Source organism: Erythrolamprus reginae, chromosome 2 (genome assembly GCF_031021105.1).
Source record: "Erythrolamprus reginae isolate rEryReg1 chromosome 2, rEryReg1.hap1, whole genome shotgun sequence".
In the NCBI taxonomy this organism is placed as follows: Eukaryota; Metazoa; Chordata; class Lepidosauria; order Squamata; family Dipsadidae; genus Erythrolamprus; species Erythrolamprus reginae.
In genome coordinates this window covers 229,533,363-229,551,193 of record NC_091951.1, presented here as the reverse complement: position 1 = coordinate 229,551,193, position 17,831 = coordinate 229,533,363, and the positions used below count along the sequence as shown (strand labels likewise).

At 41.3% G+C, this 17,831-nt stretch overlaps 1 protein-coding gene and 1 long non-coding RNA gene across 2 annotated transcripts in view; one reads left to right on the top strand and one right to left on the bottom strand.

Moving 5' to 3' along the window:
- Positions 1-17,831, top strand: part of LOC139162161 (uncharacterized) — a 130,267-nt gene that overhangs the window by 42,970 nt on the left and 69,466 nt on the right. The gene's annotated exons all lie outside the window — the stretch shown is intronic.
- Positions 8,223-9,937, bottom strand: LOC139162154 (RE1-silencing transcription factor-like). The gene is made up of 2 exons (XM_070742202.1): positions 9,478-9,937; positions 8,223-8,314 (listed from the first exon to the last, which is right to left on the bottom strand). Exons 1-2 carry the CDS (start codon positions 9,935-9,937, stop codon positions 8,223-8,225), a joined length of 552 nt encoding a protein of 183 aa, XP_070598303.1.

Sequence of the window (17,831 nt, the reverse complement as noted above, 5' to 3'; positions counted from 1 at the left end):
CTGACCAGACATACACACACACCCTTCATAAGCACCCAGATTGTAATCCTATGATTGAAAGGAAGGGCAATAGCGATAACTTTAGGTACAGGCTCCAAGTTCCTTTGTTTGTTACCTTCATAATGCTGAAAGGCTGTTATGATTGCGAAGAACTCAACAAGCTACCACACCAAGGCATGTGTGTTAATGATATAATTTATAACAGAACAGGTCATATAAAATCGTAAAATCTTTTTTTAAAAAAGGATTACCTGTCTCAATTAATTTAATAAAAGTAAAACATTGCTCCTTCAAAACCAGAAAAATAACAAAGAAATGTTGATTCAAGCAAGTTCAAAATACTGCAGTATCCTCTTGTTAATTATCATCCACCCAGCATAGGTTTTGCCACACAACCCCTTTCTCCCCAATAAATTAAGTGTAACCCTAAGTGCCAAAAAGTTATTAAACAGACATCCTGTTCTACATCAAGTGCATTGCAATCTGATGTATTGCAGGGATCCATTGCCCATTTAAATGTGTTTTCTTAATGAAAAATTGTGATTGATTTGGCCAATCTGCAACTACTCTGAATTTCTTCCATTTTGGTATATACATCTTTGTAAATATGAATGAATATGTATGTATCTATGTTTTTTCTTGTCTAATATATATAGAGTGATACCTCTTCTTACATAGAAACATAGAAGACTGACGGCAGAAAAAGACCTCCTGGCCCATCTAGTGTGCCCTTATACTATTTTCTGTATTTTATCTTAGGATGGATATATGTTTATCCCAGGCATGTTTAAATTCAGTTACTGTGGATTTATCTACCACGTCTGCTGGAACTTAATTGGTTCCGGGACGAGGTTTGTAAGGTGAAAAGTTTGTAAGACAAAACAATGTTTCCCATAGGAAACCATGGAAAAGCGAATAATGCATGCAAGCCCAAAACTCACCCCTTTTGCCAGCCAAAGTACAGTACCTGTTTTTGCACTGCTGGGATTCCCCTGAGGTTCCTCTCCATGGAAAACCCCATCTCTGGACTTGCGTGTTTTTGTGACACTGCAGGGGAATCCCAGGTCCCCTCGCTGGGAAACTCCACCTCCGGACTTCCGTTGCCAGCGAAGCACCCATTTTTGCACTGCTAAGATTCCCCTGCAGCATCACAAAAACACGGAAGTCTGGAGGTGGTGTTTCCTATGGAGGGGAGCCTCATGGGAATCACAGCAGTGCAAAAATGGGCGCTTCGCTGGCAACAGAAGTCCCGAGGCGGGGCGTCCCATTGTTGGCGGCTTGGGTTTCTAGGTGAAAATAATTTGGAAGAAGAGGCAAAAAAATCTTAAACCCTGGGTTTGTATCTCGAAAAGTTTGTATGACAAGGGGTTTGTAAGACGAGGTATCATTATATATCCACCCTTATCATTCACTAAGCCAATGAAGGTCTTCATACCATAAATTCATATATAATAGGCATTTGTAACACATGAATGAATAAAAGACCAATTATCACTATGCATATTCTTTAACAAAGTTTATTGCCTTATAACTATGCTTGGGGAAATACACTCAGGAGTTAATATGCAATTTAGTTTAACACTTTATAACTTGAACAAACACTTATACATAGTTTAAGTAAAAAAAATTTAAAAAACCAGGACATGTGATCTGTTCTGATTTTACATCTATTACAAATGTATAAAAGCACTTCATGCATTACAGTAGATAGCAAGCACGAACAAATTACCTTTGGTTTAAATTGAGAGAATAATACAAGTATTGCACTGTTAAAAGCATCAAACACGGTGCAACCAAACATAAAACATTTCAGTGCCAGCTTACAAAAGTGTTATTTAGCTAGTGTGATTTGAAATTTAGAGGTGGAAAATTGTATATTCATTGAAACAATTCCTGAGCCTATTTGGATATCAGTACTGTACCTCAGCATGTTAGCTACATAGTGAAAGTTCAATACTGTACATTTAAATGAACCCGTTTGCAACTCATCAGCAAAACATATTACTGTATACACTGAAATTATTAATGCTGTGCATAAACTGACCTGTCAGTTTGCCTATAACAAGTTTACACCACTGAAATTCAGCTTAGAATGGCCAATTTTCAGTAGTGCAATTTTTAAAATTTGTTTCCCCCCCCAAAAATAATCAGAATAACAATAGAAACAGAAGGCCTTAGCAAACAAATTATTCATTTTTAAAAGGGAGGAGGGTTCCAAAACTATCTCAAATAACAAAAACAGCCATAATATGGCAGAAATGTTTAAACCACTAAGGAAAATAAGGAGAAGCTGGAAAAATATCCAAATTCTTATCATTTTAATGTTCAATTTAAGAAATAATTACCTTAAACAAACATGTTATGTATACTTTCAATCTTAATTTATTCATCCATTAGCTACATCTAACATGAAGATAGAAGTGACATTCCATTGTTTACTGGCATACTTTAAAACATGTAATTCTGTCTTTTTCTAAACAAACAACAGGTTATGTTGGGATTTATGATAGTTATAAAGCCAATAAATCTCAGAACATAGTTTCACTGGCATATTTGCTCTTTTAACACTTCATTCCTTTGCATTCTCATGCTCCAGAATACAGGCACTATTTTCTAATCCCTTCTGGTATGAAACCTTTATCTCTAATCATTTTCTAGTACCTATTTCAAGTCATATATCATTTTTAATACATCAAGTCATCTGATGTGATTAACACTATTACTACATATCTGCCTTTTTTTCTCTCCAACCAACTTGGTTTAAAAAATGCTAGAAATGTAGACCAAGGCGGCAATGGCTCTTACAAAATGGAAGCATCTCTCTTAAAATAGGAAGACATTAAAAAAAGTCCACAGAGTAATGGAGTTTCCAGTCTCTGTCCAACGCTCAAATAAAACAATATTTTACATCCGTCAACAGAACTATGAATAATGCTACTTTAGCTAACTGTTTAGGAAGACATTTCCACAATGTTTGATGGATCAACATAAATATAGCTGCAACTTGATTCTCAGTTGACAAAGATTGTCACAGCGAAGTAAGTTTTGACATAGTTTTCCACACACAGATAACTAATATTACACAATTTGTTTTTGTCCTAAAGGGTTTTTCTCCCTCAGATCTTTGGCCTCTATTGCAAATCTGCCATCCACACCTCCACAAAAGTGTTAGGTTTCTCAATTCAGTCTAATTACGTTGAAACACCTATAAACATTTCCAAGACAAAAGAGAATGGAATACGGAAAAATTAAATATAATTCAAAGTATAATGCAAGGTCAGCTTTCTTCAAGGGGAAAAATTAAATATTATAGTTTGTTCAATATTTCTGAAGCAGCAAATAAAAGTCTCTTGAGAGCCATCTGGAGATATAATCAAGAAATTCCCACATGAGTCAACACAATTCAACAATACAGCAATGGGGCTTTGCAGCAGATTCTGGACTTTGACAATACAAGTTTTCATATCTGCTAATTTGCTGCATTAGAAAGCACACTTACACCTATACATTTACAAAAACAAAAAATATTTCAAAATGAACAAAAACGAAAGGTTGCATGCTCAGTTTTGCTATACTGTATGTAGTTTTTCATTGTGTTTTCAGAAAGTTCAAGCAAATGTTATCTATTAATAAAGTCTTTAAAATAAAGTTGTGCTTCTCCCCCTGTGCCTGAACATTTATTCTTCAGATGTCTGACCATTTCAATTTCTCTTTATGTGAATTAGAAAAAGATCAGGATGCTTAGAACTTGGAAATGGAAATTTTTACAACTGACATTTTCAAGGTTTGTTGCTTATCAGGATTTTTCTGATTTCTAAACTTTGAAATGAGCAATTTCATTCTGTCAAGATAATTTTACCTAACAGAGTATAATTAACACTCACTGAAATGGGGGCTTTGCTGCGCTCTAGGGCGCAGGTGGTGGCGGCAGAGGCTGGAGTGGAGGCCACGGTTCTCAGCTGCTCGGCGGCCCGCACATATTTGCTATTGCTGCCGCCGCCGCCAATTTTGCCGCTGCCAGGCCCCTCAGCTGTTTGGCGGCTCACAGGATCTCTGCCGCCGCAGATATTTTTTTTATTTTTAAAATGTATTTAAAGAAGCCGTCGTTAAATAAAAACTCCGCTTCCACCCCAGCTTCCCGATCCTTCCCCTTTAATTCTTGGAGTGTTGGTACGCTGCACTTGAAGAGCCTTACTGCCCCCGCTGCCGCCAATTTTCCTGCCGCCGATTTCGCCGCTGCAGGGTCCCTCAGCTGTTTGGCGGCCAACATGTCTTCTGTTGGCCACCACCGTGGCCGGAGGTGCAATCTGGGCAGTGGCGGCCAAGATTCAGACCCCTCACCGGACCCATCTTCTTTAGGCACCGGCGCCGCTTGGGGAGGAGCCCTCGTGGCCATGGGCGAGCCTCCGGATCCAGAGGCAGAAAACAGCCCAACGGATGGGCGGCTACCCGCCTGCAGCAGCAAAGGGGGCCGACGGTTTGGGCTGGTCAGCATCGGGAGCTGCTCCTCCACTTTCGGGATGCCACCGCCAATTTTTCTGCCACCGATTTCAGTGCCGCCGGGCCTCTCCGCTGTCTGGCGGCCCAACATGTGGTGGCCCAATACTGATGGTATTTCTTGTACTAAATCTGGATCAGTCACACTTTCCATCTCACAGATTTCTGTCATCTCAATATCTTGGCATAAATCTGATGAAATATCCATTTCTTCTGTTTCCATGTTGGCATCGGAATCCTCAGAGCTGGTCCCAGGCATAACTGCCAGTCCTGTTTCAGTGTTATTCTCTGAAACATCTTTTGCAATCTCCTCTTGCCCTGTCAATATTTCTTGGGTTTCCATCTCTTCTGGGATATTTGTGTCCACCTGCTGTTCATGTAGCTCTTGATATCTGTTATTTTCAAGTGCAAATTGATTCTCTCCCTCAATGGGAAGCACAGGTTCCTGCTCACTGGAAGAAGTATCATATGTCTTCCTTTGTTTTTTACGGGCAGGAAAACATTCTTCAGGATCAGAAGCTTCATCTGCAATCCTTTTCCTATCTGGTTCACTCTCTGTGTTAATGTTCTCATCATAAACCTGCCTTGCATGTCGAGTCACTTCATGCTGGTTTGATGCCACATAGCTGCACTGTTCACATTTGAATGGCTTCTCACCTAAAGCAAGGAAGAAGCAATTAATAACCATTACATTACAAATCACAAATTATGTACAGCTACAGATTTATACAGTTCATCATGCTATTGAACTTCTTGCATTTAAGAATAATTTGATTTTCCACTTAACATGTTCACAAAAAGCAACAAAATACAAGAAAGAAAACAACCATGCAAGAAATCATTAGACATTCCATCTATGTTATATACATACCAGAAGGTCACTCTATAGTATTATTAGCATTTGGAATCCAAACCAAACTGGTCCATTGAAAGCAATGTAGAAAAATGGAAATTATAGGTGAATAATTATCTTACACAATTATTGTACATACCCCAAAAGAAAATATACTCTCAATGAAGGAATAACAGTTTCCCCACCCCCACTCCCGGCAACATAATATTTTAATACTTAGACTGTATATCCAACCATTTGGAAATAAGGAATACTTTAATATTCTGAGCAAAAATGATGAATAAACTGCTGTAATTTAACTTCCATATTGTTTCAAAATGTTTGCAAAATTACGTAGCTGAGCAAACTGAATAGGGGTAAATAATTTGTGGGTTTGTTTGCTTTTTGTAATTATGCAAATGCAGTTTCCTTCAACTGTGCTGATATCACTCTTCTGGTGTCATTCTCCCAAATAGACAATAACACTCACATTTGAACAGAGCAAATTGAAGGAACAATGGAGAATGTTTACAGTAAAAGTAGAAGTCCATACAGATAGTCTTCAACCTACGACCACAACTGGACTGGAAGTGAAATGGTCATAAAATGAGATGTCACATGCCATCATTAAAATAGAATCACTGGTTGTTTAGAGGGAGCCCCAGGTAGATGGGGGTATGGTGGGGGGCTTCAGGGATTAGGGGAGGCCCAAAATAGACCATATGCAACTCTGGAAGGGTGTTTAGTGCAGTGCGAGTACAAGGAGGCCACAGCCACCCCGGAAGTCTCAGTCACTCCAGCCTGGCCCAGCAGTGTGCTGCAAATGCACTACATCCTGGGAAGTGCCAAATGCCCAAGAAATGTCCACAACGGAATGAAAGTAGACGGTATTCAGGATGCACTAAACACCCAGAAAACATCCAATGCCCAGAAATCTCCAACAGGGCAGAGCAAAGCAGCTGTTGTTCCCCCATCTCTAAGAAGACATTTGCTGCCCTGTGTTCCACCATGCCAACTGATCTTCACGGTCTTCTTTGCCCTATTAATGACAAGGCATGTCCAGCGTGGCCTTTGGCTGCTAGCCTTGGTAGGCCTTCTTCCAAAGCCACTTGCACTATTCTCCAAACAGCATGTAGCCTTGCCAGCTCACGTATGGCCTTCTCACAAGGCTTTGGAAGGGTTCAAAACCTCACAAGGCTATACATGATTTGGAGAAGGCCATACATGGTCTCTAGAAGGCCCCAGCAGCTGCCTCACAAAGGCCACCCTGGGTGTGCTTGTTCAGCAGCAGAAGCAAAAAAATGGCAAAGTTTAGCTGGGCAGCGGGAGCCACAGAATGTAGGGGGCTGTAAAACAGCAGAGATGGGGAAAGTTAAAGCACCTGCAGTCATAAGTATGGGCAGGGTGCCAAGCTCCCAAATTTTCATCACATGGCTGTAGAAGTGATACAATAGCCCTAACTTTGGGCATAGATTTCAACTACCACTATCTGTTGTATGTTTAGTTAAGTGGCACAGATAACCCAAAAGAAAACATACAAGTACAAAAAAACATCCTGTAGATTAGGCAATAAGAGTTTTAAAATGTTTCTCACAGGCTTCAAATTAAAACAACCTTACTGCACTGCTACTACAGGTGTCACTGATAGCATGCTATATATACTAGTGATGATGAACCCTTTTTCTCTCAGGTGCCGAAAGTGTGTGCACACGCACTGTCGCACATGTGCAAGTGCCCACACACATGATGCAATGCCCCTTCCCGCATGACCCTCCCCCTGCACATGCGCACATGCACAATGGCCACCTCCTGTTTTGCCTCCCATCCCAAAACAGTGGTGGGAGGGGGAAGAGCCTCTTTCCCCAAACAGAGCTGGGGGAGGGGAAGCCTCCCATCCCCAAATGGAGCTGGAGGAGGAAGCCTTGCATGCCCAAACAACACTGGGGTGGAATCTCCAGAGATCTGGGAAGACATGGACTGCAGAAAGTGAGGAGAAAGCATGAGTTTGTCTGACCCAAAAATCAACTGGCCAACGGCAAGGAACTTGCACATGCGCAGTGGAGCTGAGCTGGTCAATCAAGTGGAGCTTGTGTGCCTGTGGAGAGGGCTGTGTGCCACTAATGGCACACGTGCCATAGGTTCACCATCACAGATATATACCACTCACTCAATTCTAAGCTTAGAGATGATGGTTACAGCATCTCTATCTCCCCATAATGAATTGTGCTCCTACTCTAAAAAGCAAATTGCAGCTGCTACAGAGCCAGTAACACCAAAAACAAAGGCTCTGTGGGTCAGCAAAGAATCCAAGGGCCAGGCTACAGAAACTGCTGCTGCTACATCAGCAACTGTTACTTTTATACTGTCTATAATAGTGGTTTTTTTCCTCAGAACTTTTCAATAAGGCATTATTTTGCAGTGTAACCAATTCATATATAATATGGATAATTAATACTGCAATATGTAATTTAAGATCAGGTCAGCAACAGGGTATACCCTCAAATGTCAGACCTTCCCACAATCCATATGATAACCAAATATATCTATCACCTTCCCATTTTAGAAAGCACTTTATGTGTTCTGATGCATAAAATATATAAAACTGTTCCCAAAATAGTGAATATTTTCTATAGGATTTGAGAAAATAATGCAGACTGAATTTTACATCTAATGAAGAATTAACATTTATCTTCCTAAAAGGCTTAAAGTCTGAACATCAACAAACATATGTGATACTTAACAGAAATTAGCACCATAAAATAATTGCTTTCTGTTTTTTCTTTTCTTGGCTGATGTAGCCCTGCATTGCTAGCTTTAATATGGAAAACTCTGAAATGCTGCCTGCAACCTTGCATGTATTAAAATACCATCTTAATCCTTTGGAACTGCCTTTTTACCAAGCTGAATGAGTACGCATATGTCTCGTTAAATGAGTCTTCTGAGAACTTGAATAAGGACACATAGAACATCGGTAGGGACGCTCGCCTGTGAAAACAGAGCATTAAAATTAAGTATAAAATCTGTTGTCATAATTATTTTCCCAGAATTCAACATAGCTGGCAAATACTGCAAACATTAATAATCCTATCACATTCACAAGCTGCCATATTTCACCTAAAAAGTAATTCTCTTGCTTTGTAAACCTAGCTGTTATCCAGGAATACAAAATAAATATTTTTCTGCAGCAGGAAAACTCAGCTAAGCATGCGTGCTTGAGCACTGTTAGAAAATGCTCTCCCTCAGAAGCTTCCAAACTGCCCTTCCTCCCACCTACACATTATAGTTTTCACAGTCATCACATGATTGACTAGCAATCATCACCCCTCCTTTCCTAACTTTAGAATGACAGAGACAGTGAAAATCACTGCACAATTGGTAGACTGCTCTGCTCTGTTACTTTAAAACTGGGGAAAACAGGGATTGTACTCTAGGATCGTAAGTTCCTGTATCAAACAAAACTCTTACTTCCTAATAAAAAAGAATAGAAGACTCTCCCCATGTTTCTTATTTCTTCTAAACTCTCATTGCAAATGGGAGGAATACCAGAGGACTTGGAAGAAACTGGGAATGGATGGCTCATAAGATTTGAGTTATAGAGTGACTCATAAGAAATAATATTTTCATGACTTAATGTTTTTCTTAAATTGGTCCAATCCTAAACATCCTCTAATTTAGAAACCATAACAACATTTTACATCAAGAATGTACTAGAAAGTATATATCAACAATAAATATTAAATAAATTGACTGCTCTGGAATAGTTATGGTGCATTAAATTGAAAGGCTGTTCCAGTCCCGAAATGTATTATACGGCTTTCAGTAGGAACACAGTATGCCTGGTAGGTGGACAATTTTATTTTCCCTACATTAGGTATTGAAATCACTTCCATTCACAATGGGAGATATCCCTTTTTCCATCGATCAACTTCAAATCTACTCCAAAAGGCTCTAGCTATAAAGCAGACCCAGAGGACTGTTAGTTTGATGGAATGAATGTTGCAAATATAATCTATACAATTGCTCATTAACAGATTTCAAAAAGCTGCAAAAAGCTGTATGAGTTCGAATATGATGGACAAATTCTTCCTCAGACTCTGCCTCATACTGGCATGGCTTGCAATGAAATGGTTTGTTCTTCAAACCCTTACTTTTGTCATCTATGCTCCCCTGAGCATCTTGTGCTTCCAATGAAAAGACTTTTTCTTGATCAGAAGAGTGAGGATCGGTAGACTCTGATAGTCCAGTTGCTTCCGCATCATGAACCTCAGGAGTAATAAGGTCTATGTCCATATCTTCTATTTCTTCAGAGTCATTCTCTGCTCTTTGTGAATCATCCATTCCTTCTCCATCACTGTCTGAAAAATTGGTGTTACCCACGGTTGTCAGTTCAGCCATTTGCCTCTCCTCACCAACCATATAATCACAACAGTTGCCATTAACTTCGCCCGTGAGGGCCACATTTGCCAGCATAATAAGTTGAGGTGCTGCCACTTCAGCTTTGGAAAGTTCAGAAAAGTCATACATGTCGTTTGACAGTGCCATGTTAAGGTTAGTATTGCTATAAAATAGGCTGCTGCCACCAGATTGACCCAACACTGGCATTGTCATAACAATAATTCTGTTAAAAAAAGAAACAATTGGTAAATTAACAAACCATACTTTTAAGATGAATTTTGTAAGTAAACCATACTATACTCACTGGTCTCTTTTGTACATAACAAAAAAACACAACATGGCTGTCAATAAAATCTAAATAAAATTAAAACTATTTCCATTAAGTACGGTAAAAACCTAGAACACCTGAGTTAACTTCAATTACATAAAACTTCTACAGGGAAAGAAAGAATAAATAATCTAAAACCATGGTTAATAAAGGTCATAGAGATGAGCTAATTAAAGATAATGCTCAAATGTCCATTTCTTAACTGTGATTTTTCACTTATCTTGAATCATGCCTATAAATAAATTAACTTCTATGAGGCAAAGTTGACTGCCCTGTATTTTACTGGCAGTACTTAATAGCGTAATACAATTATCAGTTCCTGGTGTAAAAATGTATTTATTATGTACTATATATTGCTGCTGAAATTAGATTTCAAGCAATATAACTGTAAATAAGGTCCTATGCAACTTTTATTTAAAACACTGACTGGGATCACATATGTTCAACCAGAACTTTTAACTATAGTTGTTGCACAAACCATAATGGCCTTGTCTGCATATCATGCTAGGCTAAACCAAAACCAAAACAAAACCTCATAGCCACTTACTATGTTTGCACAGCATTTTATGGAATTAATCTAATTTTCTGCGGTTGGACAACTCACTGAACCATTAACGAATAACTCAGGCAGAGTTCACCCAAAATACTAGGTTTAAAATGTGTCACATTAGTTTGTTGTGCACTATGTTACATGAACACAGCCATTATGAAATGACTGAAAATTAACGTTTCCAGACTACTATAGTATGTAGGAATCCACGTCAGTAAGAATATTTGATAATCACATTTGATCAATTTATTTTCAAACATTTAAACCAGTATGCATTTGGTAAGATTCTAATTAAATCCATGAACCCTTGTTACCCTGCTGGGTGGGCTATTCAGTCTTGAAATTAAACTAACAGCATCGGGTGATTTTAATTTACATATGCTCGCTTGCTCTGGTCTAAACCTAAAAAGATCCGTAATTCTCAGATCTATATCTGAAATTGCTTCTTATCAGAGGAAGCGAACTGTATTTCAACTTGAAAGTTTTCAAAAGCCAGAAAGAATCTTTTAAATAGAGCAGCAACCTTTGGGGCCTTCAGTCCTTGATTCTATGTAGAACTGATTTTGAAGCTCCACCAAGTTCCCACCCCGTAAATATATTTAAACGAAGCACAAGGTTAGGAGTCCAAAAGTTTGCACTCTAAAAAGCCCCTCACTCTATGAATGTCCATTGCAGCCCAGCCAACCAGCGGCAGCGGCGGCTGTTGCATTCCAGAAATAGGCATTTTCTCAAATACCAAGTAGGAGCACAAAGCTCTCTTTTCAAAACTCTTTGCCTCGCAAGCAGAGCTTCCAACTCGGGCAAACTGAAGACCTCCGCGGATGCGTCGTCTACCGCTTTTCCTTTCCTCCTTTTTTGGGGGCTTTAAACTCTCCTCCCAAAAGTTCCAGCTCCTCCGTAACTTTCTTGAAAAAGTCGCCGAAGACGAAGGAGATTCGCCCATAAGTTTCTCTCGGCCGCCCTCCCACCAAAGCGGCAGCGAAAGCGGGTGGGGACTTGGTTTTTGTCCCCCTCCCTTCTTGAAGCAGCTCCCCGATCTAAGAGAAATGGGGGAATTGCCGACAGGAGCTCCTCAACCCACCCCTTAAAAAAAACAGAACCACCCACTCCACCCCTAACCCTTAAGCAAGAATCTTCCTCGACTCTTCGCCCCCGATCTCCCTCCACGATCCCATAGAAGGCGGAGGGCGTGGGTCGAGGAGATCAAGGAGGCTCTCCCCCCCGACTCCGGAAGGCGAGAAAGGAGCCGAGCATTGCTCCGCATCCGTGAAGGGGGGGGGGGGGTAAAGCGTGGAGGGGGAGAGAAGGCGATCGAGGCCCAACTTCCACCTCCGAGCCCCCCACCACCACCAATGCCTCTGGGCTTCTCCATCCGTGCAGGGCGCGGAGCCCAAGGTCACCCCCGCCACCCTCAACCTCACCGCTGGCGGCGAAGGGGTCCGAAAGCGGGGACGACGAGAAATCGCTGTCCAGCTCCAAAAAGCAGGGCGGCTGCTCTTCCTCCTGCTGCTGCGGCCTCCTCCTCGGCAACTCTCCGCAGCGAGGGCGACGACGGCGGAGGCGGCTCCCCCCCGCCAAACTTCCTTCCCTTCTTCCTGCAGCAAGGAAATAACAGCCCGTGGTGAGAAGAGAAGGGAACCGGGGTGGCAAGCCTCCCCCGGCAAAGAGGGAGACTTCTCCTCTGGGGCTCCTTCCAGGGGCTTCCTTCCTGAGAAGCACCGCCGCTCGCCAAGTCCTCCCCGCCTGCTCGGCTCGGCTTTCCCCAACCGCTCACTCCACCCCCTCCACCCGCCGTCCCACGCGCAGCAGCGCCGAAGCTAAGCATGAACAAGCCTCCTCCAGATCAGCCCTGGACAGCGCCACAAGCTCGCTCCCGCGTTCCTCCAAACCGCCAGCTCAATGTTGTCGTCGTCCCTCTAGCGCAGTGATTTTCAACCTTTTTTGTGCCGCGGCACATTTTTTACATTTACGAAACCCTGGGGCACATTGAGGGGGGGGGGCAAGGGGGGCGGCTAAAAAAAGTTTGGACAAAAAAATTCTGTCTCTCTTCCTCCCCTTAATTCTATTTTTTTCTCCCTCCCTTTCTCTCCCTTCCTTCCTTCCTTTCTCTTCCTTCCTTCCTCTTTTTTGCTCTCTTTCTCTCTCCCTGCCTCCCTCTGTCTTTCTCTCTCTCTCCTTCCCTCCCTCTCTCTTGTTTTCTTTCTCTCTTTCTCTCTTTCTCTCTCTCTTTCTTTCTCTTGTTCTCTCTCTCTCTCTTGCTTTCTTTCTCTCTCTCTTGTTCTCTTTCTCTCTCTCTCTTTCTTGCTTTCTCTCTCTCTTGCTTTCTTTCTCTCTGAGGTTCGCGGCACACCAGACCATGTCTCGCGGCACACTTGTATGCCACGGCACACTGGTTGAAAAACACTGCTCTAGCGCACCCCAACTTTCCAAGCCCGGCCGTGGGCTCCTTACACCTCTCCCGCGTCTTCTCCTTCTCTGCGCTCACCTGGGAAAGCCCTCCTCGGGAGTCAAGGGTCCGCGCAGGCCAACGGCGAAGGTCCGCGCATTCCAGCGCTCACCACGCGCATGCAACGGCAGCCGCCGCCGCAAGGAGAGAGCCGGCCTCGCCCATCCTAACCCGATCCAATTACTGCCCTGCCCTGACCCGCCCCTCCCCCTCACGCCAGGTCAGGGTTTTGGCCCGAGCGGTGTCGGGAGCCTCGAAACCTGTCTGGTGCTCACGCGCAGTCATGTTTTTTTAGTGGCCCTTTCTTGTCTGGGGTTGGTGTGGGGGCTTATTTTGCCGTCCTGGTTGGCAGCAGAAGAGGAGTATCCTAAAGGGGGGAAGGGAGGTGGGTGGGAGAAGTAGCTTGATTGAAAAGCAAAGCTGTGCCATCTTAAATTAGGTAAACTGGCTCTTGCCTCGCTCCTCCTGGAGACTCTCCTGTGAATTATGATTGCCTTTAAAAAGATGGTGCATAAGGCAGATTGCATGACTTAGGCGCAGTTGCTGAATTTCAATATCCAGGGATTCATAAGTCAAAAACCTCAATTTATGTTTGTTTTACTTTGGGTGATAGGAAAACCATGACTGCATACTGGTATTAAATATGCTGGTCCTGTTCCCACAATGTACTTAATTAACTTTCTGGAACTGAGACACATCATTAAAGCAATAAATTATCAATATTTCCCCAACAAGATAAAATAAATAAATACATTTGTTTGTTTGTTTATTGATTGATTGATTGATTTAGATTTCTATGCTGCCCTTCTTGATGTGACTCAGTTGGCTAAGCCAGTGTTTCCCAACCTTGGCAACTTGAAGATATTTGGACTTCAACTCCCAGAATTCCCCAGCCAGCGCTGGCTGGGGAATTCTGGGAGTTGAAGTCCAAATATCTTCAAGTTGCCAAGGTTGGGAAACACTGGGCTAAGCCATTGACTACATAACACATTAACCCATAGTTTCAATTATCATTCCAATTGGAGTTGGATGACGTACGGATTTCACAAATAAATAAAATCAAAAATAAATAAAATCAAGGTTCAAAGAATCAACTTAATGGGTTGGTTCACACAGCACACTACAAGCTGGCCAGCTGTGTTTTACCATTGTGCATAGTGTGCAAACCCAGAAATCAAAAGGTGTAAATCACATGAATTCTACAAATTCAGCCACTGAGCTGCAGGACTTGCAAATCATATTAACCAGCTGTTGTGCCCACCCCTCTGCTATTTCTTGGTCTTAGTGAAGCAGGTAAAATGCAAATGATAGTGTTATTAAAGCAATGTTTGCTTTGCTGTTCCTAAACCTTAATATTGTATAGATCTAGCCCATCTTCCCCAAAATCAGAATCGCCTTTTCCACTCCCTGGCTTGTTTTTTGCCAGAAGAAGGATGCAGGAAATCAACTATGTTGAATAAAGCAACACTTGGTAATAAAGGCAAGCAAGTTGCCTTCTTATCAAATGCTTATTCCCCGAGGCAATTCCTGCCAGCAAAGGGTGTGTGTGTGCTGATAAATATATAATATTACTTAGACACAGCAGTTAAGGTGCCTCAAGAACAGACATGATTCATAGATTTTCTGCTCTAGCCAGAAGAAGGAGGTGGGACAAAGTGTTGCTGGGTGAAAAGAACAACAGATTACTGATTGAGTTACAGAAGTTGAGTCAAGCTCAGTTTGGACTCTCAACTATGGTAATAAGGATTGGGAATAGTGGTTCATCTTGCTAGCCATCTAATAGTGAAGCAAAGAACTTTAGTTGTCTGTCAAAGTTAGAATTTAAATCAGGTCTCCTACTGTGCTTAAACTTTATTTTTGAAAACAATTCAGAAATATAAAATTGCCAAACCCTCCATGGCTTTCTTCCAAAGAAAACAACTCAAACAAATATATAATTTGAAATGTTTCACAGTTTGGAAAATTAGGCTGCAGATAACAATGTACTATAGTTATTAAATTCCCAAGTTAATATTCTAAGGATAAATTGAGTTTACCCTTAATAATTGTATGTAATCAGATATTGGACTGGTCATTAACTCTTAGTATATTCTACCTCAGTAGGCATATTGTAAAAATAAAATAAGGGGGTTGTCACACATGATGCTATGAGGGTTCCTTGTTTAGCTGTTTGCTTTAAGAATGCACAAGGATTGCAGCTCTTGGAACAAATCCCAGCGACCAATTAGGTCCCACAGAGTTGGCCTTCTCCAGGTCCCGTGGACAAAACAATGCCGTCTGGCAGGACCCAGGGAAAGAGCCTTCTCTGTGGTGGCCCCGATCCTCTGGAATCAACTCCCCCTGGAGATTAGGACTGCTCCCCCTTCCTTTCGCAAACTCCTAAAAACCCACCTTTGCCGCCAGGCATGGGGAAATTGATTCCAATCGGCCGCTCTGTTTTATGTATGGTTTGTTTGGATTGTATGAGTGTTTCTTAATTAAGGGTTTCAACTGTTCTGCTGTTTTAAACATTGGATTTGTATTTTGTATTTTTGTTGTAAGCCGCTCCGAGGCTTCGGAGAGGGGCGGCATACAAATATCATTATCATTATCATTATCATTATCATTATCATTATCATTATCATTATCATTATCATTATCATTATCATTATCATTATCATTATCATTATCATTATCATTATCATTATCATTATCATTATCATTAAATAATAATAATAATAATAATAAATTAATACAGCCATTGAGTTCAGTGCAACTCTTTTTCTAATGTAGAGGGTAGTGAGGATTTTTGATGGGGATCATAGTTCCATTGTTCCATGCTATTTTCCATCCACACCAGATTTTCTTCCCGGATGTCTTTATCAGATAATTATGGTGTCTTCTCATTTATTTGTGTTCCATTGAATAAAATGAGAAATACATTACTTCGATCATGCCTATGAAGAATACACATATGAAATTTTATTTCCGATGTCATTGTTTTTGATGGGAAAGAAAACTGGGATGAAGCCATTGGGGTTTTTTTTTTTACATCTCCTCAATCTGCAATGTGGTAATTAGATTTTTCACTGGTCTCTGGCAGAGCACCTAGACATGCCAACGTGCCCAAGGATGCTACCTTTTATATGTGCCACGCTGCCTGTTACTTTTCAGGTGTAAGAAGTTTTAATTTAAAAAAATAGAAAACTGACATGCTGCATGAAACTGGAACAGGGTCAATCTCCAGCATTGCCTTTATTTCCACTAATGATTCCGGAGAAGCTTTTAATAGGACCATAAACTTTCTTAGAGAATTATAATTTGCAAAGTCTGTTAATCTGTTTAGACAAAAAACAACAACAGTAAAGATATTGTTTAAAAAGTGAGACAAAAGAAGGGGTAGTAGCATTCTGATAAAGTGATGCTTCAACACTTTAAAACTGAAATTGTAAATTGTAAAACAATTTTTGGTTTTATGATATTCAGGTCATATTCGAAATTTCAAATATCCTTACTAACATCAAAAAATTAAAGACTTTATTATATAGAATTTCTGTAATGCTATATGAGCTAAATATTTTATAGAGCGATATAGATTATACTTTAGGTGCTTAAACGTTTTGACCTTTTCCGACTAAACCTTTTCAGCTGACATTATAACCTATAGAGCAGACCAGGGCAAGGGGTGGCACGTGGGCCGCATCCGGCCCGCCCACTATCTGTGACTGGTCTGCGGAGGTCAGGGTCCACTCCAGTATGAGGATGAAAGAGCTCACCGCGTCTGCCGGAACTCCCCCGGTTCCTGCTTTCCTGGTGAATCATGGGGAAAGCAAGAACCAGAGGAGTCCCGGCAGATGCGTTAAGCTCTTTCATCCTCGCAGTGGAGCAGACCCCGACCTCCTACCGAGAACGGCCGAGCATAGAAACCACGCAAACACTCCAGCACAGTGACTGTGGTGCACTGTGTTACCGTAAAGAAAAAAATTAGGGGTCTGCGGTGGGTCTGGGGGTTTAGGTCAGGCCAGGGTCTGGATCTTTACAGTATTGGGTAGAACTGAGTTAATTATATTAGTCCGGCCCTCTAAAACCATCCCAATTTCTCATGTGGCCCCATGGCAAAATTAATTGCCCACCCCAGCTACAGAGGAACAAGAAAAGCAGAAAAGTCAAAGAAAAAGAAAGAAAGAAGATCCAGAATCTAACAAAGTTGAAAGGCACAAACTCAAGAGAAGCTGTAAAGTTGAGGGAAAACTGGAAGCTGATTTTTGCTGTGTAGATCGTGAGACTTTGTAATGTGGACTGTAGCTGATATTTTTTGGACAGTTCTTTCCTTAGAAGGGAAGATTGTCACCATTGGGACATTTCTAAGCATTGGTTGATTTATCAGAAGGTTTGTTTTCCCTGGTTTTCAAAGCAGAACTATTGCCCTGTGTTCCATAGTGGCCGTGTTGCTCTCTATTGTTTTTGTCTAGTGAAAAAGAAATAAAGATGCTGATCATGAAAATTAAAGCCTGTCCTTTGGAACAGCATCCCTCACTCCAGATCTGTTGGCTTTCTATAAGGCCTTAAAAACACCTCTCTACCCCCTCCTCTCTCTTCTCTCTTCTCTCCCCTCTCCCTCCAACCTCTACCACCACCATCAACACCCCCCCCGCCCCCGTGTGTGTGTGTGTGTGTGTTTCCTTGAGCATTGGTCCAGAGTGTTGGATAAGCTAGGCCCCTAATCCTTTTGAAATTGTAATATTATTTATTAGATGATGACGGTGATGATGATGATGATTATTATTATTATTATTATTGTTGT